Raw genomic sequence first — 25101 nt, forward strand, 5'->3', positions numbered from 1 at the left:
TCCGCATTCCACGATACATTCTTCAATCTTCTCGCCACCTTGGAAAGGCCATTGTTTTTCTCTTGCTTATCTTTTCTGGTAGCGTCTTTTTTGTTTTGGCCAGGGCTGGCGATCCCCCACGCGAGGAATGTGCTGTGACGAAAGTCTGTCCCTGGCTCAATTGCCATAATCCTGAATCAAACAACGGGCTCATCCCGAGATCCGGATTACATCACCACAGGCTGTGTACCCTTCCTACGCAACTCCTGCTCAAGCATCTTTGGCATGGCACTGAGTCTGTCACACGCCCACCACGTGGGTTCCTCGTCGTCCTCCCCGAGAAGCAATCGCGAGGTCTCATAAAAGTGGTACAATACAAGCAGCGCCCTCGGGTCATTTGCGACAATCATGTCGAGGAACGGGCCGAAGCAAAACAGCGGGAAGGCGAGGACGTACCGCTCGAGATCGGGCGTCGCGGGGAGCTGGGGATTCGTGCTGCGGTGTTGCCAGAGGGCCATTATGACGGACAGCCGCTCCACGATGCCGGTGAAGGCGGCGCGTTGACGGTCCGCGTTGCTGTGGTGCTCCGGGGTGGTGCCTTGGCCTCTGGGTGTCATCTCATCGTATCGATCTAGAAAGGCTCTCTGGATCCGGCCGCGATCCATGCCCTGTTCCGCTACGATCTTGTCGAGAGCGTCGCACGGGGCGTCCTGCCATGCCTTGGCAAAGATGCTGTCTTGGCCCTGCGCCCGGGTCCCGAAGAGGAAGACCCTCACGCCGGAGCTGAGAAGGAAGAGTTGGTCCCGGGACTGGTCTAGAGTGGTGTCGGTATTGTCAGAGCCATCGATGAACTCCAGATTACACCACGTGAGATAGTGTATAAGCTGCGCCGTGAAGAAGAGAGAGTCGTACCCTCCCCCAGCCCCGTCGTCACGGCCGAGTTCGGCGCCAAAGAGCGCGCAGCTGCGGGACAAGAGAGCCAGGCTCGCTTCCCCGTAGACGGCGTCTTCTGGTCTGAGAGTGCTGAGGTGCCGCGCCGAGACGGCGAGGATGGCCGTCATGAGGTACTCTGCCCGGAAGGCCAGCGGGAGGACAGACGCCCAGACGTCGGCGAAGCAGAGGGTGGGGATCGTCGCATGCTGGAAGTGGTGGAGGAGCTGCATGTGGAGGAGGTTCACGCGTCCCGAGGCGTCTACCGGCCGTGCCGGTCCCGTGCCGACGGCGGCAGCGGCGGCGGGCGATGAGGACGACGTCGTCTCTGGGGCGGAGGACTTTTGCGGGCGTGTGCATGGTTCGTTGCGGCGGATGCAGTTCGCGCAGGGGGCTGATTCGTCGCACTGGATCCCGTGTAAGTCTTGCGAGTCTGGGTGACCTCGACTGAGAGACATTGGGACCAATTACCTTCACCTTCCTCCTTTTGCATGGTATGCAGCCTCCTCTGCTCTTCCTGTGAGCTTTTTTCCTCTTCGGCTCTGGGTCAGCGGGATCGATGAAGCGGAGGGTCAGAGGCGTGGCGTCTGGGGAGGTGGAGGGGTTGGATGCTGGCATCGTCGAGGTCGTCCCGTGTAGTGGTTCAAAGGGGGTTTGCAGGGGAGGGACGAAGTGAGATTTTTGAGCACCGATGAGCCAGGAAATTCATTTAGAATGAGATGATTGCCCATTTGGCTAGAGAAGCTGTCGACAGGATGAAGTTGAGTGAGTCTGTTCCGTGGCGGAGAGTCCACGAGTGAGATGAAATCAGACAGTAGGCGGAACCTCGCATTCCGAAAAGGGAATGCGATGGAAGCGGGTCTGGTAGCGGAAATGGTTTAGCTCGCTGCAGTAAAGTAGGGGTCCTGGACCCATGACGTCATTGCGAGACAACGCGCGAGATGGCCACGACCACCTCTTTACTGAAATGAAGCTATCGCGAAATTTGTTGTACCGGTTGGACATGATTTTGGTGTATGTGGTCCATTCATAATATGGAATCGTTCCACCAAAGAGGTTGCTCGCCTGAATCTAAACCAATGTGCACCCGAAGCCTCCAAGACATAACGGTTCTCAATGAGATCAAAGATGATGGGTCTTTGCCTAGATTAAGATTTGCAGTCATCTTGGGTCACATTGGACGGGCTGATAATCACCGGAGATACATGAGCTCAATTCTATGACTCTGGACGCCCATGCCCAGGATGCTTGTCCTCAACGTCCCTCACAATCCTTCCCGTCTGTATTCATTGAGCATAATTTAAGGGCCGCTGGATACTGCTCGTAATTGAATTCATCTTCGCAAGACAGGCCAGTATGGAGGTTCACGAAAATATAGCCCAGCCATCGTCATCAATCGGAATGGAGTCACCTACACTTACACCGAATCCTCCGGTACAGGATCATACGGCAACCTCAACAGGGACCACCGCCTCTCCCAGCCTCACGTTCAAAGGCGACCTCATCATTCTGCCAAACCATCTAGCCCGCATCAGCCCTACGTGTGCATCAATCGCGGACCCAAGCCAACACACCCTCCACCTCTTCGCCGACGCCTCGTTCCCCGGACACAACTGGCACAAGGGCCCCTCGACGCCGTCCGCGCCAGCAGGCGCCGCCGTCTTCTATAAGCCGTGGCCGTGTATAGACCCCGCCGACCCGTGGCACTCCCGCGCATTCCAGATCCTCGCATGCCACAGCCCCCGCCAAGCAGAACTCTTCGCCGTCGTCGCGGCGCTCGAGACGGCGACGCTGCTGGCCCATCTGATGCCGGACCTGAGATGGGTGACGGTCTTTTCCGACTGTCAAGACGTCATGAACACGCTCGCCGCAGCGGAGGGTTCGTACCCCAGCGCCTTGGACCCCCTCGTCAAACGCGCCTTTGAGGCGTGCGGCTCTCTGCGGGATGAGAGGGATATCAGGGTCGCTGTGTGCTGGTGTCCCGGCCACGTTGGTATCCTTGGCAACGAAAAGGCCGACGAGCTCTCCAAGGAAATCCGACGGTACAACTTTAGGCATTTGGTCCCGGAAGAGCAGCCCACGCGCGTGAGCGGGTATGAGATTCCGTCCAAGTATCTCGAGAGGGCGCGCCGCGGGCACTGGTGGAAGGATGAGGCAGACTTTGAGTGGACGGCGAATATGCCTCGCAAGCGGTTTTATCCGGTGGCTGCCAGTAGAGAGTGCGACGAGGAGGCCTGCGAAGAGGCAGACGACGAAGAGGCATCTGATGAAGCTTACGAAAATGAGGACTACGACGACGAAACTTACGATGCTGAAAACTACGATTACGAAGACTACGATTATGACGCCGACGACAAGTTCTCCGACGACGAGGCATCTTCACGCACGCTCTCGCTGTGCAGCTACTCGTCAGCCACGCAAAGCCAAACAAGAAAGCGCAAGCATTCGACACCAGGCCTACTAGAGTATCCCTGCAAGAAACAAAGGACAGGCCGACCCGAGCACGGCACCAAGCAGTCGAGGACACTGGAAGGGACTCGAACTCCAGTCTGAGGTCGCTCATCATACTCTCAGAAGTTGGCGGTAGTACCAAGAAGCACACTATAATTGGTCTCACCTTGTGGAAATCTCCGCAGCTTTTGAAACCTCCGCAACTTGAAAACCCCCAGCTAGTCGCTCCGTTAACAGACGTACCGACATGTGTTGACATGTAAGCCTCGAGCCCAGTTGGTACGTGGCAGACAGACTCACTCTGTAGATAGGTAAAGAGCAGTAGCAGGATACACGTCACGTCTCATGCCGGCAAAGATCTTTGGTGAGGAGCTTCGCCATCCTAGGCCCAGATTCGGGCGAAGATCGCAGCACCCAGACTGATCGATAGAAAAATACATCACCAGGGCTCGCAACTCACTTGGTAACAATATTAAAAAAGCCATCGTCATCAAAATGATTCTTTTGGAGAGTCTATAATCCTGGTCCCATGTAGTGAATATGCAGAGACCACATGCGCCGTCCGCCCAGATACAGCCAGCCCGCCCAATGCTCAATGGAAATCCTTCACCAACGTCGGGCCATGCTGTGTGTGGCACGACACCCTTTTCGATTGCTCACAAAAAAAACAACACCGCTTTTTCTTTGTTTCAGCCAGGCCCGTTTTCGGCTCGTAAAACTCCAACCATATCTAACTGTGGGGGGGAGGGGGGAATCGGCTCACACAACCCGCGCGCCAGCAGTGTCCCTTGTATCGTCGTGTCTATAATTACAGTTAAGAAAAGAAGACGGAGACTGCCTACAGTGGCAGCCCGCAGTCGATCATTAGCAGGGTGCTCTGCCTATTTACGCCGCCTCGTCTTGGGAGCGGGCGCGGGTTCGGGCGACGGCTCCACGGCCTGTCGCTTCTTGGCCGTCTGCTTCTTTGGTCTCGGAGGCGGCGGCGGCTCCGAGTGGAGATGGCCGAGCTCCTCCATGGCCGTGGAATTCTCCCACGCGAGGCAGCGGTAGTTTGTGGGTTCGGGCGTCGGCTCGTGCTGACGGCCTCTGGTGCTCATGCGCTTCGAGTCGCGCCTCTTGCCCTTCTTCTCCTTCTCTTCCTTTTCCTTCTCCTCCTCCTGCTGTTGCTGCTCCTCGGGCTCCGCGGCGGCGAGGTATGTCTTGCGGTTCTCCATGTGCTGAACAATCTTGTCCCGGAACGCCACGATCTCTTTCCGAAGTCGCAACTCGTTGAAGCCCCGCGGATCCAGCCACTTGAGGAGCTCATCGACCTGCTCCGGCTCGCTATAGTAGCCCCACTGATGGGCGTTGAAGACGCTGGTGGGCCCCTCTTCCAACTTCTTCCGCTCCGGCACCGTCATGGAAAACTTGGTTTGGTACTCGGCCTGGTACTCAGGGTCGGTGTCAATGTACCCTTGGCGCTCCAGCTCGTCGGGGCCTTGCACCCATATGCAACCGTTGGCGTACTCGGCGGCAGCGGTTGAGCTATCCGGGAGCCCCCCGTACGGCATGCCGTTGCGTTCGAACCAGTAGTACCGGTTCCAGAATCGGTCCTTACCCAAAACACGGGTCCGGCCACAGTCGGCTTCGCGGAGGTCGTTGTCGATCACGGCGATCTCGTCTTCGCACTTTTTGATAAAGTCCTCCTTCTTCTGGATATCCTTGAGGACCTTAAGGAACTGCTTCGACTGCTTGGGTGCCTTTGCGGCTTCGGCAGCCTTTTCTTTCCGCTCGAGCTCCTCCTTACGCTTGCGTTGCCTCTCCGCGGCGCGGTCGTTGGCACGGCGGAAGTTCCTGCGGGGTGCTCCCTCCTCGTCAGAGTCGGCCACTTCGTCCTCGGCGTCGGCGGCGTCAGCTGCCGACTCGTCCGCGTCCGTCATCTTGACATCCTCGTCTGCCTTTGGCTCGGGAGGCGGCGACGGCGGCATGTTGTCGGGGAGCATTATCTTGCGCTGGTCGTTGAGAGCACGCAGTTCCTCGATGCTGTTGGGGGGTCAGTAATGCATTCACCAAAACGTCTAGTATCACCTACGCCTGCTTCCTCTGCCGTTGCCAGTCAATTTTTTCCTTGCGGAAAGCCGTCATTTGCTCGCTGCATTCTTCCATGTATGTACGCATCGCCTTGGTCTGCGTTGTGAGCATGCAGATGATCTGCAGCGCCTGCACACGGTAGTTGACGTCGAGTCGAGCATAGTGCTCCTGCACCGTCTCTTGGGTGGGGTCCTCGTCGGGGGGACACAGCTGGGCGAGCAAATCCTCGCACTGCTCCTCCATCCTCTCATTTTTGGAGAGCTGGTGCAGCAGACCGACGACGATTCTCTCCCAGCCGCCGTTTTGAAACTTGCGTTTCCTGAGCTCCTCAATCCAGTCGTACTCTTCAAGGAGGTCCTCGGCGCGGTGCTTGATCTCGGGCTCCACATTCTGGCTTTCCTTTTCCGCTGCCCTCGCCTCGGCCAGCAGCCTCTCGGCCTCGGCTTTGGCGAGACTGCTTCGTGTGGCTCTTGCAGGCGGCCGATCGGTTTCCGGGGTCGGCTCCTTGGTCTCCTCCTCATCCTCGTCTTCCTCAGAGTCCTCCTCTTCGTCCTCTAGCTCGGGCAGCTGGACGTTCACCTTGCCGCCGTCTGCCTCGGCACTCACAATCTGCTTGAGCACCGCACAGTGGATTTCCTCAAACAGCTGGACCTTGGTCTCCTCTGATGCTACAGACATGGCCTCCACAAAGTCGTCAAACGTAAACGAGTCGAGCTTGAAAATTTCGCAGTACACATTCAGGGTGTCCCACGTCTCCAAGAACGAGCCAATCGACTTCATCGACAGCTTGTCGCGTATGCTGGCGTTGCCATTCACGGCCACATCGGAGGCAGTCGGGGGGTCGTTGCAGAGGAACGCCAGGGCGGGTCTGACGACGCCCTCTCTCAGAGGCACCTGGAGATCCTCAATGGGGTACTTTGGCGGTGGCGGCGGCGGCGGTGGCTCGGGCGCAGTCATGGAGTGCGGTAGCGGTTGATTCCGGAAGTTGAGCGGCAGCTGGAAGGGGTTCTTGTGCGGCGGAGCGTGGAAGATGCCGGCCTCGGACGCCATGTTTGGCGAGCCGTTCTGGCCTTGAGGGAACTCTGGCGATTGATGCTTGCCCTTTTGGCTCTTGAATGCGGGCTTCAGCTCGGGTAGCCGCGCAGGGCCGTTCTGGATGGCGCCGTTGACGCCGTTGGTGCCGTTGCCGTCCTGCGTCGGAGTCTGGCTGGCGCGCTTCTGGGCCTGCAGCTGCTTCCTCTCCATCAACTTGGTATCGTAGCGTAGGTGAGGCGGGACCCGGGAATCGATGTGGTACTGTGCCGCCACATCGTGCTTCACGAGCCACGGCGCTCCGTTCCATGCCTCACGCGTCACCGTCTTCTTGATGAAGGAGCGCAGAACCGACTTTGTAAATATTTTGCGATCGCGGAAAATATGGTCATCGTCGACCACGGCCTCGATCCCGGGGCGTTCCTCCAAGCTGACCGTATAGCGTGTGTAGGGGGCGGTCTGGGTGCCGTCTGGCAAAATCTTGCCGCCGAACCGGGTCTTTTCTCGCACGACGCCCTGCAATCTCTCGCTCTCCGCCGTGCTGACGGTCACGGCCTCGCCCGGGTAGTAGTCGGCTCTAAACTCGTCAAACACCAAGTCGACAAGCGCATCGATTCGGGACACCGTTTGGAATTGGACGCGACGCAGGACGGGGCCCTTGAGAGCTTCGGGAAACGCTTGTTCCACCTCCTCGGCACCGGCGAGCTATTGCCATGTCAGCAGGTTTGCGCGGTAGTGGAAGATGGTGGGACGCACTTCGCTCTTGAGTGCTTCGAAAAAAGTCAGGCCTGAGTGTCCTGTGATCTGGCAGATGAAGCGCCGCTACGCGCTGGGGTTAGTCTTGGCCCGTAGCCCCACCTGGCCTGGGACGTACCTGTTTGTAGAAATCCATTCTTCACCGCATTAGCTGAAGCCGAAAAGGAAACAAAAAAGTGACGACAAAAAAAGCTCACCTGGTAAGATAATCCTCATATTGGGCAAAGACCTCGCCGGTCTGTGGGATATGCCAGACCTGGGAGCCTGCATCAGTATTCGTCGCATTATTTGTGAATGTCACTCTGCGAACCTCTGAATTATCATCCTTGACGTCCTTGGGGGCTAGAAACTGCACCGGTTTACGCTTGAAGAGAACCTGTACCTCCAGTCAGCGATCTGCGACTCCGGAGAGCGCGTCGGGAGGCCGTACCATGTTGGCGGTTGGCTACAATGGCATGGCCCAAGATTCGAGGATCCGATTGCGCGGTGGGGCTGAAATCCAGCCAACCTTGTCTTCAACCGTACAAGTGGTCCTATAAAACCTCGAGGACCATTTGCTGGGCAAAGGAAACGCGTTGTGGCGGTCTGGCGGGTGTGTTGTGGTCGCGGCCGGAGCGAGCGGAGGCGCGGTCGTGGGTGTCGGGCAGGGGGAGGACGGGTCGGCGAGTGCACTTACACGCGAGACTCGCGGGGGACGCGGTGCGGCTCGCAGATGACGTGTCGGAGATGGCTGTATAAATGACGGTATCGATGGTTCGTGGTTGTGGTCGCGGGTTGGTGAGAAAACGCGCAGCCTGCGAGTCGTGGGTGAAACGACGGGGGAAAAAAACAAAAGGTGGGAAAGGAAGTGGTGAGCCTTGGGGGGGAGGAGGAAAGGAAAGGGAAAAAGAGAAGAAGGGCGCCAGTGAAAAGCGGTCCTGGCCCGCTTGGCCCGTTCGGCCCACGGTGCCTCCGCATCCCATCTCCCAGGCGCCTGCGCACCAGGCCTCCTTACCCTCCTCCACCCGCCACGACTCCGTCCGCCTCGGGAATCCCACAACCGCGTCGGCCACCCGCGAATTTGTACTCGTTGGGCTCGCCATGGCTGGGGCTTTCGATTGAGCACTCAACTAGCCATGGACACCACGATTTGGTCGATTAATGCCGTGATATGTCTTGCACGTCTTCCGGTCCTGGCGGGTAGCCTAATTTTCGTTAATTGCCTCCTCGGGGCCAGCTCCGGATGAGCACCGTTCTACCACCACATGACATATAAACGCGATTCAACGTTCCAATACAAACTGCTAAATTGTTATGGACTCGTCTACATAATTACAGGTGTGACCGATACGCAGCGCGGCCTGTCGGTCATGATATCAACGCCGGGATGGTCCGCCGTGGCCGCTCCGGGCCTCCGGGCTCCGTGTAAGTGATTTTGGCGCAATTGCCTTGTACCACAGTCAATCACTCAAATTCCGATAGTGCATCGCCCAAACTGTGCACGACAAGTGTCTGTTTTGTTCTTTGGCTTGTTCGTGGTATACAATGGGTTGTGTCCAAATGGCCCACGACCCCCGGCCCCCCTGCTCAGCCGTTAGCTCCAAAATGTAGTTTCCCTCCTGGCAAGGTACTTGTAGTGGAGCCGGTGCTGCTGTCAGCCTCCAGGCACGTGAGACGCAAGTTTTCATTGGCTCCCGCCAGCTAGGCCCCCACGGGACCAAGCGTCTCTTTTAGACCTCCGGCAACTCAGTGGCACTGGCACGCAAGAGTTTCACCGTATTTGTCTCGACTGTAATTCTATGCCTACCTAAGGTAGCAATACCTACATTTTATGACGTGAAATAGACAACCATGAATCCGATCCAGCTACCAACCACGCCTACAGCGCAGTATGAGCTGGTGAACATGAGTGGCAGGAACTCGTATCGCTTCCCAAACACAACCTGGTGGAGCAGCGAGCAGTAGAAAATCAGCGGGATGCTGACGGCAATGTACAACGTGCTGAACCGGTCCAGCAAGAAGAACCTCGCTTTGCGCGAAGCCGGAGCCAAGCGGTCGAACACCATGAGGAACAACACCAGCCAGAAGATGGTGTACACCGTCTTGATTGGAAACTCGGCCGAGGTGAAGAGCAGGGGAAAGAGAGATACGTGGCCGGCAACCGCCAGCGGCCGGAACGCGCCAAGGTAACGACGATCCTTGAGAGCGATCAGGCTGAAGGGAATGATGACCAAGAGAATGGCCTTTTCATGCACATGCCATCCGAAAAGGAACGAAGCATAGCCGCAGAGCGTTACCGCCCCGATGAAGCCATCCCATGTGGGGGGTGCTTGGAAGAAGAGCTTGATCAATGGCAGCACCTGAAAGAAGAGCGTTAGAGCGAAGCAGGTCCGCGGGGTGATCTCTGGCAAGACGGCAAAGGCCGTGTCTCCGACGAGTCCTCTGGTGACGCTGTTGATTGCTTCGGCCTTGACCGGCAGGTTGAGGAGGGGTGCGGCTGCAACGTGTCAGTCTATTGCGTGATCAGTTCTGTGGTGATCAAACGTACCATAGATCAGAACGCGATCGGCAAACGAGTAGAGCGCCCAGATGTTGGGAGCCCAGTAGGCGTGGCAGAGGCCCCGCGAGAAGGGAAACAGTCGGCTCATCATCTGGGGGATTTGTTCCAGGGCGGCAAACGGGCCAAAAGCAGCACCAAAGATGGCTGCAATGCCGCCGCCCAGCTTGACGCAGTTGAAGAACTGAATCCTAAAGATGGACTTGGGCGAGAGGCAGTATGCGCGCAGCAAGAACACAAAGTAGGCTGGCGCCAGGTACAGGTAGATGTGCTTCATGCACAACAACGCAGCAAAGACCAATCCGCTGCCCAGCAAGCCCGACTTGGATCTGGCCAGCACGAGTGACAGGATGAGCACACCGTACATGGCACCGTTGTACTGGAAGTGAATGTGGTCAATGATGAGGAGACCGGGCGACAACAGGATGGAGATGGCGGCAGCTTGGGCAGCCCGTCTCGTGGGACCGGTGGCAGAGTCGATGAACCTGGACCTTAGCTTACAGTCGATGCGGCGGATACACAAGCAAACTTACCGCTGCAGCGCGTAAACGAGAACCAGCTCAGAAATAATGACGGTCCATCGCTGGAAGTAGACCGTCTGCCAGCTATCGTATTCCAGGTTGTAAAGCTTGAGCATGGCCGGGTCGACGAGCTTGGCGACCTGGGACATGGCCCACTCAAAGTAGGCGAAGAAGGGAGGGTAGTCGAGGGTCCATTCTGACGTTTTCTCGTAGTACCATTCTGATATCGGGAGGCTGTTGGTGATGGCGAGCCAGTTGCGGTGGACTTCGAAATCGGTGGATTTGCTGCGCGACGTGTCAGCTGGAGTCTTTCGAGCTGGAGGGGAAGCAACCACATACTAGGCCGGGAAGAGGAGGACTTTGAGTGCGCCGGCGACGAGGGCACACTGCGTGAGGGTTGGATACGATTCGGCCATTGTGGCGCGTTCGAGAACCGGTCAGTAGGTAATCCGCATTGATCTGGGCGGTGCCGTGAGAGCTTCACTGGAGTGGTCAGTGGTCGGGAGGTGGGAGGAATTTCGCAGGCCACCTTGGTCGGTGTCGTCAGGGGTCCTGCTCAATGGGAAGGAGCTGCAGCTTGGGGGGTTTTTTTTTCTGGAGAAGGGGCCATGGGCAGGGATTGACGCTGGGCCCGTGCGATATCGCGGTGAAACCACAGTTGCCGTCTTTTGGAGACGCGACGGGACTCTTTAACGATACGTACTCCCTTACCCCATACAAGCCACATATTCAAAGCCACAATGACAATGGCAAAGAAGCTCCCCGCCACGTCTGGAAGGAACCGAGCAGAAAGTGTCTTTCTTTTCCAGAATCCCTTTTGCATTCCAGCTCGGGCCATGCAACTTCAGGTTGGTGGACCAGGGTCCCTTTATTTTCGCCAGTGTCTCCAGCAAAAGCTCTTGGGCACGCTCTGAGACAGCGAAACGGAATCCAAGCTCGTGGTTTGGAGTTCATCATCACGAGACTTCACGACCTGAGAGACATTGAGATGATGCAGAGGGATACCATCGGCCTGCCGCTAGAGCCAATTTGATTGCAGTGCAATTGACTTTCCTCAAGATTCCAACGTTCATAACGCTAACACGCTCCGTCCAAAAAGGGCAGCCCAGGAGCTTATCCGCATAGCTGGCTGTTACTGCTGCTGCTGCTGCTGCTGTCTTGAACGCTTTTTAGTGCCAACCTGTCCTCAACCCACAGACACACACCATCAACCCCTGCTTGGGAGTTTCTCGACTGGGCGGGTTTCCAACCACATTGTTCCCACGCTTTTCTGGATCCCATCGTCGTCTGCACTTTTTTCATTTTTTCTTACATTCTGCCCGCATTGCAGGACCTTGCATTCCTGTATTTTAATATACAATTGATCGTCCTCGTGGGCATACGGCCGGCTTCGTTGTTGCACTTGATACCCCCCATCTCCACACACACTAGGTAGCTCCCGCGCTGCCTCGAACCACCCACGATGCGTGTGTCGCAAGCTCCCCTGAGCTCGACGCTCGCCCTCTTGCTCGGTGCAAGCTTCACACAAGCTCAATACCTCATCAACGAGCTCAGCTTTGGCTACTCTGGCAGGTAGGACTGCAAACAACCCACCCCCCTTGGCGCCACCGAGGCTCAGCTAACCTCAACAGCATATCACCAAACAATGACGGCCACGTCCCCAACTTTGTCCTCCAGGGACAACCGAACCAGCCCGAGATCCTCTCCAACAAGATCATCCTGACACCGGTGGCGCCTGGCAACCAGCGCGGCTCCATCTGGAGCACCCAGAAGGTGATGCACCAGAACTTCATCGCCGATATTGACTTCCGAGCCAACGGCCCCGAGCGCGCCGGCGGCAACCTCAACATCTGGCTTACCAACGGCGGCTCTGCCGACGTCGGCATGAGCTCCGCGTACACGGCCGGACGCTTCGACGGTCTCGTCCTCGTCGTCGACGGCTACGGCGGCACCGGCGGTATGGTGCGCGGCTTCCTCAACGACCGGTCCACCGACTACAAGGCCCAGAGCGACATTAGCCCCCTTGCCTTTGGCCACTGCCAGTACCACTACCGCAACCTCGGCCGTCCCAGCCAGATCAAGCTGCGCCAGACCGACCGCGCCTTCAAGGTCGAGATTGACGGCCGTCTGTGCTTCGAGAGCGACAAGGTCAAGATCCCCACGGGCTACACCTTTGGTCTGACGGCCGCGAGCGCCGACAACCCAGACTCGTTTGAGATTTTCAAGATGGTCGTCATGTCCGATAGCCTCCACGGCGGGGAGCAGCAGCAGCAGAATCAGGGGCAGCAGCAACAGCAACAGCAGCAACAGCAGCAGCAGCAGCAGCAGGCACACGAGCAAAAGGCCAACCACGGCCAGCCCAGCAACCCGCGCAGCGGCAACGACGAGCCCATTGACCTCAATGCCATCCCCGACTCCAGCGCCGACACAATCACCTCGTCCAAGGCGCAGTTCGCCGACCTGCACAACCGCCTGCAATCCGTCAACCACATCCTCGGCACAATCTTTAGCGCCGTCAACAAGTTCGGGCAGCAGGCCGAGAACCGCCACGCCGAGACGTCGCAGCTGCTCGACTCGCTCCGCACCGAGCTGCGCAAGCTCGAAAAGATCAACGACCTCGAGGGCCGCATCAACGGCCTCGAGCGCGAGATCCGCGCCATGCGCACCGACCTGAACCTCCAGATGAAGAGCACGGAGCACTCCCTCAAGGGCTACATGGAGGGCCACCACGCCACCCTCTCGTCCAACATTGTCAAGGCCGCCCCCGGTCACGGCAAGCTGATTGCCGTCATTGTCGGGTCCCAGGTCGTCCTCGCCGTCGGATATCTGCTGTACAAGAGGAGAAAGAACTCGATGCCCAAGAAGTACCTGTAAATGGACGTGAGAGGGGTGACGGAAGGTCGCAGACGGCGCGGAGATGCCGTTTGGTACGTGTCGTTGGCTTGCTACGGCTGTGGTGGTCTCGCAGCATCATGACGATGGCCGGTGGTAGTCAGATGATTCGCACTTTACCCTCACTTGTATAAGAAGTGATGACATGAACGACGGAATATACGCAGAGGCCGTGGCCGGCGGCACTAGACGAGGTGGTGATGGGATGAAGTAAAGATACATAAATATCGAAGCGAAAATGTCTAGAGTTCAACATATGGTCTCGGTCGTTGTAGTGGAATCGTGCCTGCTGATGAGATGGACAAATGGGTTCTCTGGGATGAATTTAATGCCCGTGATTCGTATGGTCAGTCAATGGGGCATGAAGACATCCACAAGGCTTCCAAGCCCAGGTTCCTCATCTGCTGCATTCCCCAAGGGGAGGCTATCTCGGTAGTAGTCCGCCCTCGCAAACGTATGCTCCTCCACGCCCCTCCCTGGACTCCTCTCTAGCCCTGTTGACGATACCAATAATTGTGTTCAAGGTTCCCTGTTCATCATCCTCCACATGTCTGAGACGTTTGAAGAAGCTGAAAGGAGAATATGCTGCTGTTTATTTTCCCTCCAGGCAAGGAGACAAAACATAGGATTTACTTACATCCTCCAAATATAAACGAGCTTCATGTTCCAAGGGCATATCAAAAAAAAAAGGAGGGGAGAGTCTTCGACTCCCAGAGAGCCTCCGGCGTCTACACTTGACGCGAACCCCCCCCCCCCCCCCCTTCATTGAACCCGCGAAACTCTAACAATCTTAATGATAGCATGACTTCCCAGCTACCGCCAAGGAACCGGACAGATGTACACGAGAACACCGTCGCGCATATACACATTACTATCTCTATCTACAAAAAAAAAACTACTCTAACGCTCCCAGCAAAACCAATCAAAGAATATCAACCCTTCTTCATCATCATCGTCATCATCATCACCTCTCACTCCCCAAGAGGCATCTCACGCCTTGCCGTTGATAACCCGCAACAGCTCCTCCCCCTTGGGCGCCCCCGTAGACAGGTTCTCGTACCCGTCGTCCGTGACCAGAATGTCGTCCTCGATACGCACGCCGCCGACGCGGTAGTACCGCTCCAGCACCGCCTTGTTGATGAAGCGGGCGTGGCGCGGGTTGCTGAGGAAGTAGCCCTCAATGTACTCTCTGCAAAAGTAGCTGTGTTTCGTTTGACTAATTAGCAAACGTTCCCGACGTTCTCAGACCACACCTCATCTACAAGTCTGGGTAGGCTGAGTTATTCTCGATCCAGAGGGGGGAAGACACTCACATTCCGGGCTCCACCGTCACGATCATGTTCTTGCGCAGGTACTGCCGTCCCCGATACGGCGGCGGCACCGAAGCAGCAGCAGCAGCAGCAGCACCGCCAACACCGGCACCGACGCCTGCCTGCGCCATGGCACTCATCATCTCGGGCGTGATGACCTCCCTCTTGCCGACCCGCCCGCCCGTTCCCTTGTTCAGCAGCAGCAGCCTCTCGCGCCCAGAGACGTCGTGCACCTCCAGCCCGACGTGGTGTCCCAGCCCGTGCGGGAAGAAGGCCGCGACGGTGCCCGCATCCCACACCTCGGCCGGGTCCCCTCGGAGGACGCCCAGCTTCAGCAGGCCTTCCTGCGCGACCCGGCTCGCGTGGACGTGCAGGTCGAAAAACAGCGTCCCGGGACGGATGCGCGCGATGCACTCGTCCTGCATCCTCGCCACGACGTCGTACACGGCCCGGCTCTCGGTCGAGAAGCGCCCGGAAATGGGCAGCGTGCGGGTGATGTCGCTCGCGTAGCAGTGCCACTCGCAGCCGGCGTCGAACACGACAACCTCGCGGCCCTCGAGCGGCTCGTCGTTGGCGTCGTAGTGCAGCGTGCTCGCGTTCTTGCCGCTGCCGGCAATGATGGCGTACGACTGCTCCCGGGCGCCCTCGGTGGTGCACCACGCCTGGAAAATGGCCTCAATCTCGCTCTCGTTGCCCAGCTTCAGCAGCCTCTCGGCGACTTTGCGGTGGGCCGCCGCCGACACGGCCGCGGCTTTGCGGATCATGGCGACCTCGTACTCCGTCTTGACGACGCGGGCCTGGTCCGCAGCCGGCTGCAGCGAGGTGGTGTCGACGCGCACCTCGGCGGCCGTCTGGAGCAGGTCGCCGTGCAGCAGCGGCGGCACCTGGTCGGCGTGGAGGACGTAGAGCGTCGAACCGGGCGTCAGATGGCGGTACAGAAACTTATTGAGCTGCGTCGTGTAGCGCACGTCGTCGACGTCGAGCTGCTTGAGGCATTCCGAAATACCCGGCGTCGAGCCGAACCAGAGGACCTGGCGCGGCTCGACATAGGGGATCCAGAGAATCAAGCGGTCCGACGCCAGCTCGTAGGTCACGGCGCAGTCGGCAAAGTTGGCGCCGCTCAGGTAGTAGAAGCTATTCGCGTGTCAGTACGTGGAGCAGATGTTCAGGGGGCAGTCTGCCATGGGGAGAGACATACTATCGCCGCTGGCGAAAGGTCGGACCCATGTCCGAGTCCTCATAGCTGCGGCTTGGCTCACCGGGCAGGAAAACGAGGCCATCGCTGGCGTTGAGCTCCGCGGCGACCTTGCGGGCGTGGAGTTTAGCTTTTACACAAGATCAGCATCCCCCATGGACAAGACGGACACCACGCCCACGACAGTCGCAGAACGGGTACAGTAGACGACTAGACTCTTTACGAGGCGACGCCATCCAGGTCTTGTCAAGGTCCCAGCGACGCTTGTCACCGTGACCTGACAGAACAGTGCGTGAATGGTAGCAGGGCGCGGGAAGCGTACCGGGAAACTTGGTCGGGATAGGCGCAACCGACACAACCGACTCAACCGGCTCAGCCGACGTCTTGACCTCAATGGACCTTTATTGGCGGCGAAACACGGGTCAGCCAAAAGCGAACATTGGGAGACCAAGATAGAATACGGGGCCCAAGGAAGAGGAAACAAGGACGCTGACGCGCAATGCGACTCCACCTACAGAGCATCAAACTCATCCACCACAACTACATCGTGATCAATGGCGCTCTCCATGGTTCGGGTCACGTTGAGGGGTGTGTGAGTGTGTGTGTGGGCGATAGGTATTGTTGTCCGGACTTGTCAATAATCGAGGGAGAGGGGCAAGGAGGGGGGGGGGGGAGCGGTCTGACGTTGCCTCGCAGTATGGTCTTGTTGTTTCTCTTGTCGATTTGGGGATCTTGAACAAGCAAACCCGTGTGTACCTTCTGCACGCAAGGTAAAGTGTAAGGTACAGACAGTAGTTTGATGGTATGTCGTCTGCGGCTAAGAAACGCACGGATTACGAGACACGCCAATTGGAGAACTGTGGCTCGAAATGGGGGTGGCGCTTGCGTGGCGTGGCGGGTTCTTCTACACTTGTTAGTGACAAGGCACCGTCGGCCAAGGCTTCTTTTCAATCCAAAGAGATGGGCCAGCGGTTCACGGGTACCTTGACAACTTGAGTGGTTGGTTCCCCAATGCGCGAAATGCAAATGTTTGTTCGGTTGGAAACGGGGGTGTGCTTCTGCAAAGGCGGACAAGAGGTGAGAGAGAGAGACAGAGGTTCCAACGTCCGGTGGCCGGGCTTTCGTCTGTCTAGCGCAAAGAGGCTCCGCTTGCTTCGGTGCCTCCGAAGGATGCCATGAGAGCTTACGGGTCACCGCAGGGCAACAACAAGTAACTGGATCTATCGGGTAAAGAGAGAGGGGAGACCTGACAAACGGTTATCCCATGATAGGGCGGGCACGACCTAGCCTGCTACTACCTTACTCCGTACTAGTCCCGCGTTTCCCCTTCGCTGCGCGAGCATACCTACAGGCTACCGCACTGTCCAAGGAATGGAGAAAGTCGACCTTCAGGGACGCCCGACCATTCTCGTACCGTGTACGGCTAGAAGCCCTCTGTCGGTGCCGAAACGGCGTACCTTGGAAGGGTAGGTGAGAGGCAAAGACCCAGCGGTTCCTGCGCCCCGCAGTGAGACTCTGATAAGGATTTAGCGGAGATATCCCGTCTTTGGGCCACCTCACCTCACGATCCTAAGCCCTGTTTGCTTCGCTACTATACTAGCGTCCCGTCGGCCTCCAATGTGGTCCGTGGAGACGGACGCTGGTGTTTTTTTTGGTTCCTAATGGAATGACATCCATCTACGGTCTACCTATGGATAGAGGCATCATGAAAGGAATTACCAAAAAAACACAGCCGCGATCCAGTTACCTCGCAGACAAGTCCTCATTCGGCTTGGTTCGTGCCTGCTGACGGCCCCCATTAGCATCGGTCTCCCGAGCGGGCCCCTGGTCGACCCCAACGGTGAAATGTACTCCGTATGGATACCCACCAAACGGTCCCCTTCACGATCCCTACCTCAGTCCAAGGTACCGTGCCAGTCGGGATCATACTGTACACGCCCACCTCACCTCACCGTCATCGCTCTCTCTCACAACCAACACGAACATACCTCACCGGGTAGAATACCACGAAATATCCAGCACCATACCTTTCCATCAATCAATTCCAGAGCCCTTTCGTACACCAGCACACCTCATCCAACCAATTGGGACCTTGGACATTGAGCCCGTTCCAAGGTAGTAAACGGGGGTTAGGTAGGGAGGAACTGTCTCTCGCATCAGCCCCGTCCGCCAACCGGAACAAGGTGGAGGAGGGGTACCTACCTTCACATTTGTGCAGAAAAAACAATCGTCACCCTTTCACGTCCAGGAATAATACCTAGGGACCTACCTAGTCTTAGGTCCATAAGGTAGCTTGGCATATTGGGGAGAGCTTACGCCGCGACGCCTCCGCACCGCCGTCCATCGCGCCACGCCTTACGGGATACGGATACTATTCGGCCTGCAAGCCTGCTGCGATGCAAATGCAGATGCGTCTGCAATGCCCTGCACTCCATTCAATGGCGGCTTCACGGCTACACCCTTACCCTCGCCCCCCTCGGGGGCCGTTTGTGTCGCAAGTGGGTTGGTTGTTCCGTCCCTGGGCTTGGGGGCGTGTGTCGCACTTTTGTCACTCGTTTATCCCGTACCCCACACATTGTCACCACATCTGCAACCCCGTCTTGGTAATTCCATGTCCCATTGTAACGTATGCTAGCTGTAATGACAACTACATACAACTGCTGTGTGAGTGTGCCTACACGCTCTCCTGCGTGTATGCCTCGGGGGCCGTCTCTTTGACCACCCTGAATCCCAAAATCCAGGCTCGTGTGAGCCTCTTCACCAATCCAGACATCCCTTGGTGATGATGCCATGCAAACTTGATCAAATCCATATCAAGTATGACCGGAACGCCTAGATCGATACGGCCGTGTGTCTCCTTTCCCCTCTGGTTCAAAATTCCTCTCTCTCTGTGTAAAAAGTCCCCGCCCAAAATAGATCGCACCCTGAACTAGCAGGGCTCCAAATAAATGCTGGGTATCACTAGAAGCGAAATGGTTGCCTATAGGCCCTGATATCCGTTCCTACCGAGCATGCCTGCCCAGTTGCTTTGGTAGCCAGTCTCTGCGAGCATTCTCTCGAGCTCCGCGGGCCGCTGCTGCATGTGCGCTCGTCGTGCCTGTTCGATCCGAGCCGCGTCCGGCATGCCAGAGTAGCCCGAGTGCTGCTGGTATATGCTCGATAGGTCGTAGCTAGACTGGTGGTGTGAATGTTGCTGCTGCTGGCTCTGTCCTTGCAGATAGTACGCGGGAGATTGGCCGAGGAGCTGGGTGTCAATGTCGTCGAATGCGCCGGGCATCATGAACGTCTCCTGCGGGCCGCTGACGTTGTTCGTCCCGGGCTTCTGGTATCCCAGTTCCATCATCGGTTGGTTGGGGTAGGCAAACGGATCCTCTGACGGGAACATGAGCGAGTCGAGTTTGCTGATATGGTTCATGTTGTGCGGCGGCGGGAATCCTTGTGGCGGGCGCTGCGTTGAGCTGGCCGACGTGCTCACCGAATCCGGCGTCGCCCGTGACGACATGTCCATCCCGAGGAGGTCCTGGATGTTGCTCGCCAGGGACGGGTCCTGGTATCCTGCCTCGGAGATGGGCACGCCGTCAAAAGACGCACGAAGCGGTACCTGCGCCATCCTTCCGTGCGCCATCACCACGCTCGATGGTCGGCTCAGTTCCTCGGAGCGGCGCTGACCCATGCCCGGCTGCAGGGCCGGGTGCCCGTGAACCGGCATCGAGCTGGCCTTTGGCCCAGGTGCCGAACGCTTCTTAGTAGGGATTGGCCGGGTCTTGGCCTCTTGGAGTCTCTCCGGCAGTTGTTCAAACAAAACCTACCCCAGTTAGTATACTCGCCAGCTAGGACCTTGAAGAGAGACTTACGTTGAGGGCCTCTGTGACCCTGTCGGCCGCCTGGCTCTTGGATTGCAGCTTCGAGACCATGTCTCTGCCTGCAATGGCATCTTCCAATACCTCTGCCGATCCAATCTTTTCTGGGTTCTCAATCGAGTAAAAGACGAGGGAGAGGATGGCAAAGAATTCGGTAAACAGCATAAACCAGTACGGACCGGCCAGCACGTTTTGCTTGCGGATCTCAATGCCAATGTGCACAATGTTGCGCGACACGCTGATGCAGGCTGCGGCGCAGGCGTACGAGAGCTCGTCAATGTTCTTGCCCATACTGAGGCGAGGGGAGACGTAGTGCAGAAACGGGCGGTAGAGGACCAGTTGGACGTGTGCGTAGGCAAACCGCAGCAAATGGCGCACCCTAGACATATGTTAGCCTGGATCAACTGTAATGTGGTGTCAAGAAACGCACCGAATAACCTCCACGGGGCCGTCTGGTCTCGGCCTCCACTGCGCAGGCAGGACCTCGTACCACTCTTGCAACTCGGCCTCGATCCGCTTAATGTTAGCGTAGCTAATGAGGTACGTCGCTCCCGGCTTGTCGCCCTTCATTACACTCTGGCCGAGCCCCTTCAAGGGGTAGACAAACTTGAGGATCTTGGCCAAGATCTCCATCAGGCGGGTGTGGGCGTTGAAAGCCTCAAAAAAGGAGAAGGTGCCCGGCGGTGGCGTCAGGATGCCGTCGTTTGTTATGTACTCGTCGTCAATCTCGCTGGGGTACGGCTGGTCAATGTCGTCGGCGTTGAGCATCAGCGGGAATCCGAGCATGGCCGAGACGTAGATATCCATTTGCCGAATAACCCAGAATACTCGCTTCCGCACCTCCTGCTCAATGATGGAAATCTTCTCGTGCTTCAAGTACCTGTGCAGACCTATGCGCAGGGCCGACCGAAGGGCGATTCCAACAAACGCGTAGCAGCCGCTCAGGTTCGAGGTGGCTTGCAGGAAAAGAATCATAAAGAGCAGGGCTTGCAGCGAGGTCAGGTCTCGGCACTCTGTAATGTCCTGCAAGATGCGCCTCGCGGTATCGTAATACTTCATTCTGCGGCATGTTAGTACGGTCCGGGACAGGCTTCCGGGGTTCATACCCTTCGTCGACGGACTCCTTGTAGGCCACGGGGGGCGCATTCTCGTCCAGGTTTCTGTACATGCAGCCCAGGGCCATGACGGCGTAAAGGAGGCCCAGGAACTTGTGTTCTTCCTTGGTGTAGTCGTCGTATGGCTTCTCGTAGATTCGGTCAAACATTTGGTAAAAGGTCGGTACGTGGACGATGCGGATCAGACACGTCGCGCAGTTGAGCGACAGGTAGCAGAGGCTCTTGGCCACGTCTTTCGGGGGGAGCTCCGGAGCGGTGGACATTGTCGAGTCGAACGGGGAGCTGGCTGCGGATGCTGGCGAGTCCAGGTTGATGAGGCCCGCGGGTCTGTCTGGCCGTGGGAGGAAGGGCACCTTTGTGACGGGGCCCATCATGCCTCGAAAGTGCTCCTTCATGCGTCGCAAGAAGACGGCACCGGACGAGACGCCGTGAAAGTCCCAGCCGCCCTTGTCGTCGAGGTCCAGCTGGCCAATGGACTCGATCATGGACAGAAGCTGGGGGTCCTCCTTCTCGGGAGCTACAAAGGGGTCGTGCCTGAGCTTGGCACTCTGGATCCTGCTGTGCTCTCTGTTGCGGAACTCTTGCTGGACGGCCGGATCCAGTGTCGGATCAGCCAAGTCGACGTCTGGAATAAACTTGCGCAAAAGAGTCTCTGCGCGCTGCAGGCGGCTCTCCAACGCCTCAATGTACTGGGGCGCAGGGTTCCTCCGCCGATTGGAGGGCTTGTCATAAGTGCATTCTGGGGAAATTAGTCCTTTGCACCGAGACAACAGCATCGAGGAAGGAGGCTCACCGTAGCTATAGACTGAGCAATGGGTGCAAGGCTGCTTGCCATCGCACTTGATTTTCTTGCGCCTGCACTCGTCGCACGCTCTGGTGACACGGCGACGCTTCTGCACAGGGGCGTTGGATCCAGCTTCGCCGGGCTTTTCGTCCATGTCTGAGCCAGAATGGGCACTTCCACTTGGAGAAGGCGGCTCCTTGACTGGCCAGCCATTGGCAGAAGGGGCTGCGGACTCGTTGTCTGACATGTTGCCAGAAGCGTGGGAGTCTGGAGGTGAGTTGTTGCTGTTGTTGTTGGTTGCGGCCTTGGCAGGCTGAGATGGAGGGCTCATTTTGGCAGTCGACAAAACAGGTCGCCCGTTGGAGCTGTCCTGGGGTAAGCTTCAGGAAGCTGACAATAGTTGCTGTAAGGTAGATGTTGGTGTTGGTTGTGGTTGTGGTGGTGGTGAGCACCCGGTTCTCGGTGTAAGTGCAGTTATGGAGGACGAGCTCTTTGCATATTTGATAGTACAAGGGTCGTGGTCCGATAAGCCAACCCAATCGCTAGGAACGGCTTTCGGACTGATCAAGTCTTGAACATGAGAAGAACGAAACGTGTGCCAAGACTTCGCGGGGGATGGAAGGAAGATAAGTTTAAACAAAAACGGGAAGACCAGAGAGGAGCCGGGGGATCTTTTGCCTCTTTGCTGGGCTCGTCTGGGCAGGCCGCAGCTGGGGGGGTGGAAGGGCCCTTGTTTAAGGCCGAGCAGGGTGCGGTACGAAGCAGCGGTGCAGCAGCGGTGCAGGGCCGCAGACAGAGAAAGAGGAAGAAGGTGTGTGAGAGGCCAGGGCAGGTGTGTAAGTCGCGCGGAAAGCTGAGCGCGAGGAATAGGATGGATTACGTAGCGGGTAGGTAGCGTCTCGGCCGGGGTTGGTTGAGACAGCAGAGTACACGACTCGAGGGTATAGAGAATATGGTCCCGCACGGTGTAAGGTAGTCCCGCAGTCCCAAGTCCCAGTAGCGCGGTCGAAAGATACGTATTCCACACACGGGGCAGGACGCAGGACGTGGACCACGATCTGGCGGGCAGGCGGGTAGGCCCCTGGTTGTGACGATGGTGCTGGATGGGTGGTGGATGGTGGATGGTTGATGGTGCTTCTTCTTCTTCTTCATGGTAGAGGAGGGGGTGTCTCTAGGTCACCCAAGTGAGGTCGCGGATAGGGTCAACAAGAGAGGGAACGGAGACAATACGAAACCGTCGCAAAGGGGGATGGGGAAGCTAAGACGAAAAGGCGATAGGAATCGGTACGAGGATGAGGTGGTGGTGGTGGAGGCCGAGGGGGAAGAGGAGGGGGAAAGGAAGACTCAAGAGAGAGGCATGTACACTATCCGTGGGAAGTACTCCGTACATGGACGATGAACAGGGGCGATCATAAGGCAAACCAAGTAGGCAGGCCAATAAGCCAAGATGGATCAAGGTAAGGCGAGCAGAACAACAAGAGAGAGCGAGAGAGCAGCACAACTGCAGCAGCAGCAACAACACAAAGTTCGCAACAGCATGGCTTGGGATGGCTTGGTACCCTTGGGGGGTGGGCGGAAGCATCAGAGGGACAAGACTTGGAGAGACTGAGAACTGCACCAAGAAAGGGCCCGCCGACGGGGGGCCGGGAGGGGGGGGGGGGCGTATTGGCAGGGGAGATGGATCATGGGAGGTGCAGTATGATGGCAGAAGATGGACGGCAGTCATTCTTGGGTCTACCATCTGTGACAGGCAGTGAGAGTTGCTGTAATGGGTAGAGCAACTCCGCGGAAGGTACCTTCTACTGAATGGAATCCATTGCCTATCTACCCACCTTAGTACGCAATTAGGATATGAGTAGTTGACTACGGATACCTTGGACGACAGAGCGTGTAAGAGGTGCTGTGGTTGCTCTTCGTCCGCATGTACCTTTCCGCTGGGAGGAGTGGGAGGAACGAGGATGCTGCAGCAAATGTGCGGAAAGCCAAGACGAAACAAAAACGGACGAAGAAGAGCTCGGGGTTGTGAGATTGGCGGCTGCCTTGCCTGCATGCGACAGCGACAGCGACATTTTGACTTTGGCCTCTTCAGGAGGGCATCCTGTCCTGATAGGTAGCACTTGCTCATTCAATGGGCAGTCGAGGCAGTGAAAATCAATGGTCTGAACAACTGGGCAGTAACTAACTCCCAGTCTCGATTCTCGGCTCTCGCTTCTGTCGGGATTGGTGGTGACTTGAGCGCCGCGTTCCAAGGGCCACGCTTGTTCCCGTGTTAAAAGCGCCCGTTCTAGTGGACAGCCCAATGACGAGATCCGAGTTCGCTGGGGCTTCTATCTTAAGCAACTCGGGCTAGGCAATCTTGAGTTAAAAGACGCCGGGCCACTAGTATGTGGTATCCGGTGCGTGCCATCTGTAATCAGAATGGGAAGGGTTCTTTTGCAAGAGACTCCGAACGGGACTAGGTGCTGGGCTTCTGATTGTGTTGTGAATAGAGGGTTGCGGTGGGCAAAGCATATCTCTGAGGATATTCTATGGTCTGTACGGATACCGCGCGCGAAGACCACTATGTGAGCACCGAGCACGCGCAACTGTCTCCGGTCGGCGAGTAATCAGAATATGTGCGGTAGATAGGAACAGAGTGATAGTACTGCGTGTACGGGGCGAGCGAGCGAGTCGAGTCCCTACCCGGCCCCGGTTGATTTGCTCAAAAAAGGAATTGAAAAAGGAAAAGGGCGGAGTTCCTTCGGGAAAGGAATGCAGCCCAGTTTTTTGCTCAAATGGAGATGCGTCTGGAACCGATGAGAGGGACGTGAGAATGGGCCAGTTTCCACTTGGTCGAACCGATGGTGCTACTGCATAGAATCTATATGTCAGTCAGTTGCAACTCGCAAGGCCATGCATGCTTTGCGTAGTTGGTGTTGGAGTCTTGGTATGTTGAAGAGGGGGGATGGAATACTTCGCAGAGAGAGAAGGTAAAAAAAAAAAAAAAAAAAAAAAAAAACCTATGCGGCGCCAGCGGCGTTCGTGCATGCGTTTGGATGCAGGGTGGAACCGGGGGTACGTATGCCTTTTTACCCTTTGTGTATTTTCGTTGTCTTCAAAATCTTGCCCAAGACCAACCGTTGGCTTGGATTTCCGTGCCATTCGGTCCCGTACCGCAATTACAGACCGCCACGGAATGAATCATCCCGCCCGGCCTCGTCCGGTAGATCCATCGCTTCCAGCCTCCAAGTCTGACGGTCCACCACCTGCCGCCGGTACGTGGCCGTCGTGCCCGTTCGTGCCCGTTGTGACCACAGCGTAGGCCAAGTCTTCGTAGCTGCTTGAAGACGTGGAGGTTTCAATAGACAAGGGCGCTTTGTCTTGCCTTGCCAGTCAATACTCGGTAGACCACTTCAATTGCCTGTCTTCTTTCCCCCCCCCCTCCCACGAGGGTCAGTAGCTGGAACGGGGGTGAAATTAAAGTCAGGCTCTCATCTCAGTCAACGCTGACTTATTGAACTCACACGCCAGGCCCGGGTTCTCAGTTGACGGAACACGCGGGATGCTATTGGTTCGGAGGCGCTTCCCAGGAGACCCCAGTTTGAGCTTCGACGGGGAGGACCCCCCTTATGCACTGCGGACATAGCTGCATCTAGTCCAGTCCAATGATCAATCCAGCGCGCAAAGGGAA

General features: G+C 57.1%; 8 protein-coding genes across 8 annotated transcripts; 3 read left to right on the forward strand and 5 right to left on the reverse strand.

Annotated features, from left to right (window-relative positions):
* Positions 1-206: 206 nt before the first annotated feature.
* Positions 207-1527, reverse strand: CCOS01_15341 (uncharacterized protein; the record flags this gene model as incomplete). Its single annotated transcript, XM_060463480.1, has 2 exons — positions 207-1316; positions 1381-1527. 2 exons carry the CDS (start codon positions 1525-1527, stop codon positions 207-209), a joined length of 1257 nt encoding a protein of 418 aa, XP_060306083.1.
* Positions 1528-2310: 783 nt separating this feature from the next.
* On the forward strand, positions 2311-3462 carry CCOS01_15342 (uncharacterized protein; the record flags this gene model as incomplete). Its single annotated transcript, XM_060463481.1, has 1 exon — positions 2311-3462. One exon carries the CDS (start codon positions 2311-2313, stop codon positions 3460-3462), a length of 1152 nt encoding a protein of 383 aa, XP_060306084.1.
* Positions 3463-4241: 779 nt separating this feature from the next.
* CCOS01_15343 (uncharacterized protein) lies at positions 4242-8300 on the reverse strand (the record flags this gene model as incomplete). The annotated part of the gene is made up of 6 exons (XM_060463482.1): positions 4242-5382; positions 5432-7167; positions 7219-7284; positions 7337-7355; positions 7416-7594; positions 7761-8300. The coding sequence occupies 6 exons, from the start codon at positions 8298-8300 to the stop codon at positions 4242-4244; spliced, it is 3681 nt and encodes a 1226-aa protein (XP_060306085.1).
* A 726-nt stretch (positions 8301-9026) lies between these two features.
* On the reverse strand, positions 9027-10691 carry CCOS01_15344 (dolichyl pyrophosphate Glc1Man9GlcNAc2 alpha-1,3-glucosyltransferase; the record flags this gene model as incomplete). The annotated part of the gene is made up of 4 exons (XM_060463483.1): positions 9027-9694; positions 9746-10239; positions 10288-10560; positions 10615-10691. The coding sequence occupies 4 exons, from the start codon at positions 10689-10691 to the stop codon at positions 9027-9029; spliced, it is 1512 nt and encodes a 503-aa protein (XP_060306086.1).
* A 1046-nt stretch (positions 10692-11737) lies between these two features.
* Positions 11738-13149, forward strand: CCOS01_15345 (legume-like lectin family protein; the record flags this gene model as incomplete). The annotated part of the gene is made up of 2 exons (XM_060463484.1): positions 11738-11847; positions 11907-13149. 2 exons carry the CDS (start codon positions 11738-11740, stop codon positions 13147-13149), a joined length of 1353 nt encoding a protein of 450 aa, XP_060306087.1.
* A 1008-nt stretch (positions 13150-14157) lies between these two features.
* Positions 14158-16240, reverse strand: CCOS01_15346 (metallopeptidase family M24; the record flags this gene model as incomplete). Its single annotated transcript, XM_060463485.1, has 5 exons — positions 14158-14368; positions 14481-15611; positions 15676-15802; positions 15896-16071; positions 16188-16240. The coding sequence occupies 5 exons, from the start codon at positions 16238-16240 to the stop codon at positions 14158-14160; spliced, it is 1698 nt and encodes a 565-aa protein (XP_060306088.1).
* Positions 16241-18652: 2412 nt separating this feature from the next.
* Positions 18653-21762, reverse strand: CCOS01_15347 (fungal specific transcription factor; the record flags this gene model as incomplete). Its single annotated transcript, XM_060463486.1, has 4 exons — positions 18653-19477; positions 19527-19911; positions 19963-20592; positions 20639-21762. The coding sequence occupies 4 exons, from the start codon at positions 21760-21762 to the stop codon at positions 18653-18655; spliced, it is 2964 nt and encodes a 987-aa protein (XP_060306089.1).
* Positions 21763-24432: 2670 nt separating this feature from the next.
* On the forward strand, positions 24433-24732 carry CCOS01_15348 (uncharacterized protein; the record flags this gene model as incomplete). The annotated part of the gene is made up of 1 exon (XM_060463487.1): positions 24433-24732. The coding sequence occupies one exon, from the start codon at positions 24433-24435 to the stop codon at positions 24730-24732; it is 300 nt and encodes a 99-aa protein (XP_060306090.1).
* Positions 24733-25101: the final 369 nt, after the last annotated feature.

This window comes from Colletotrichum costaricense, assembly GCF_030867565.1.
Source record: "Colletotrichum costaricense strain IMI 309622 chromosome Unknown Scaffold_23.1, whole genome shotgun sequence".
In the NCBI taxonomy this organism is placed as follows: Eukaryota; Fungi; Ascomycota; class Sordariomycetes; order Glomerellales; family Glomerellaceae; genus Colletotrichum; species Colletotrichum costaricense.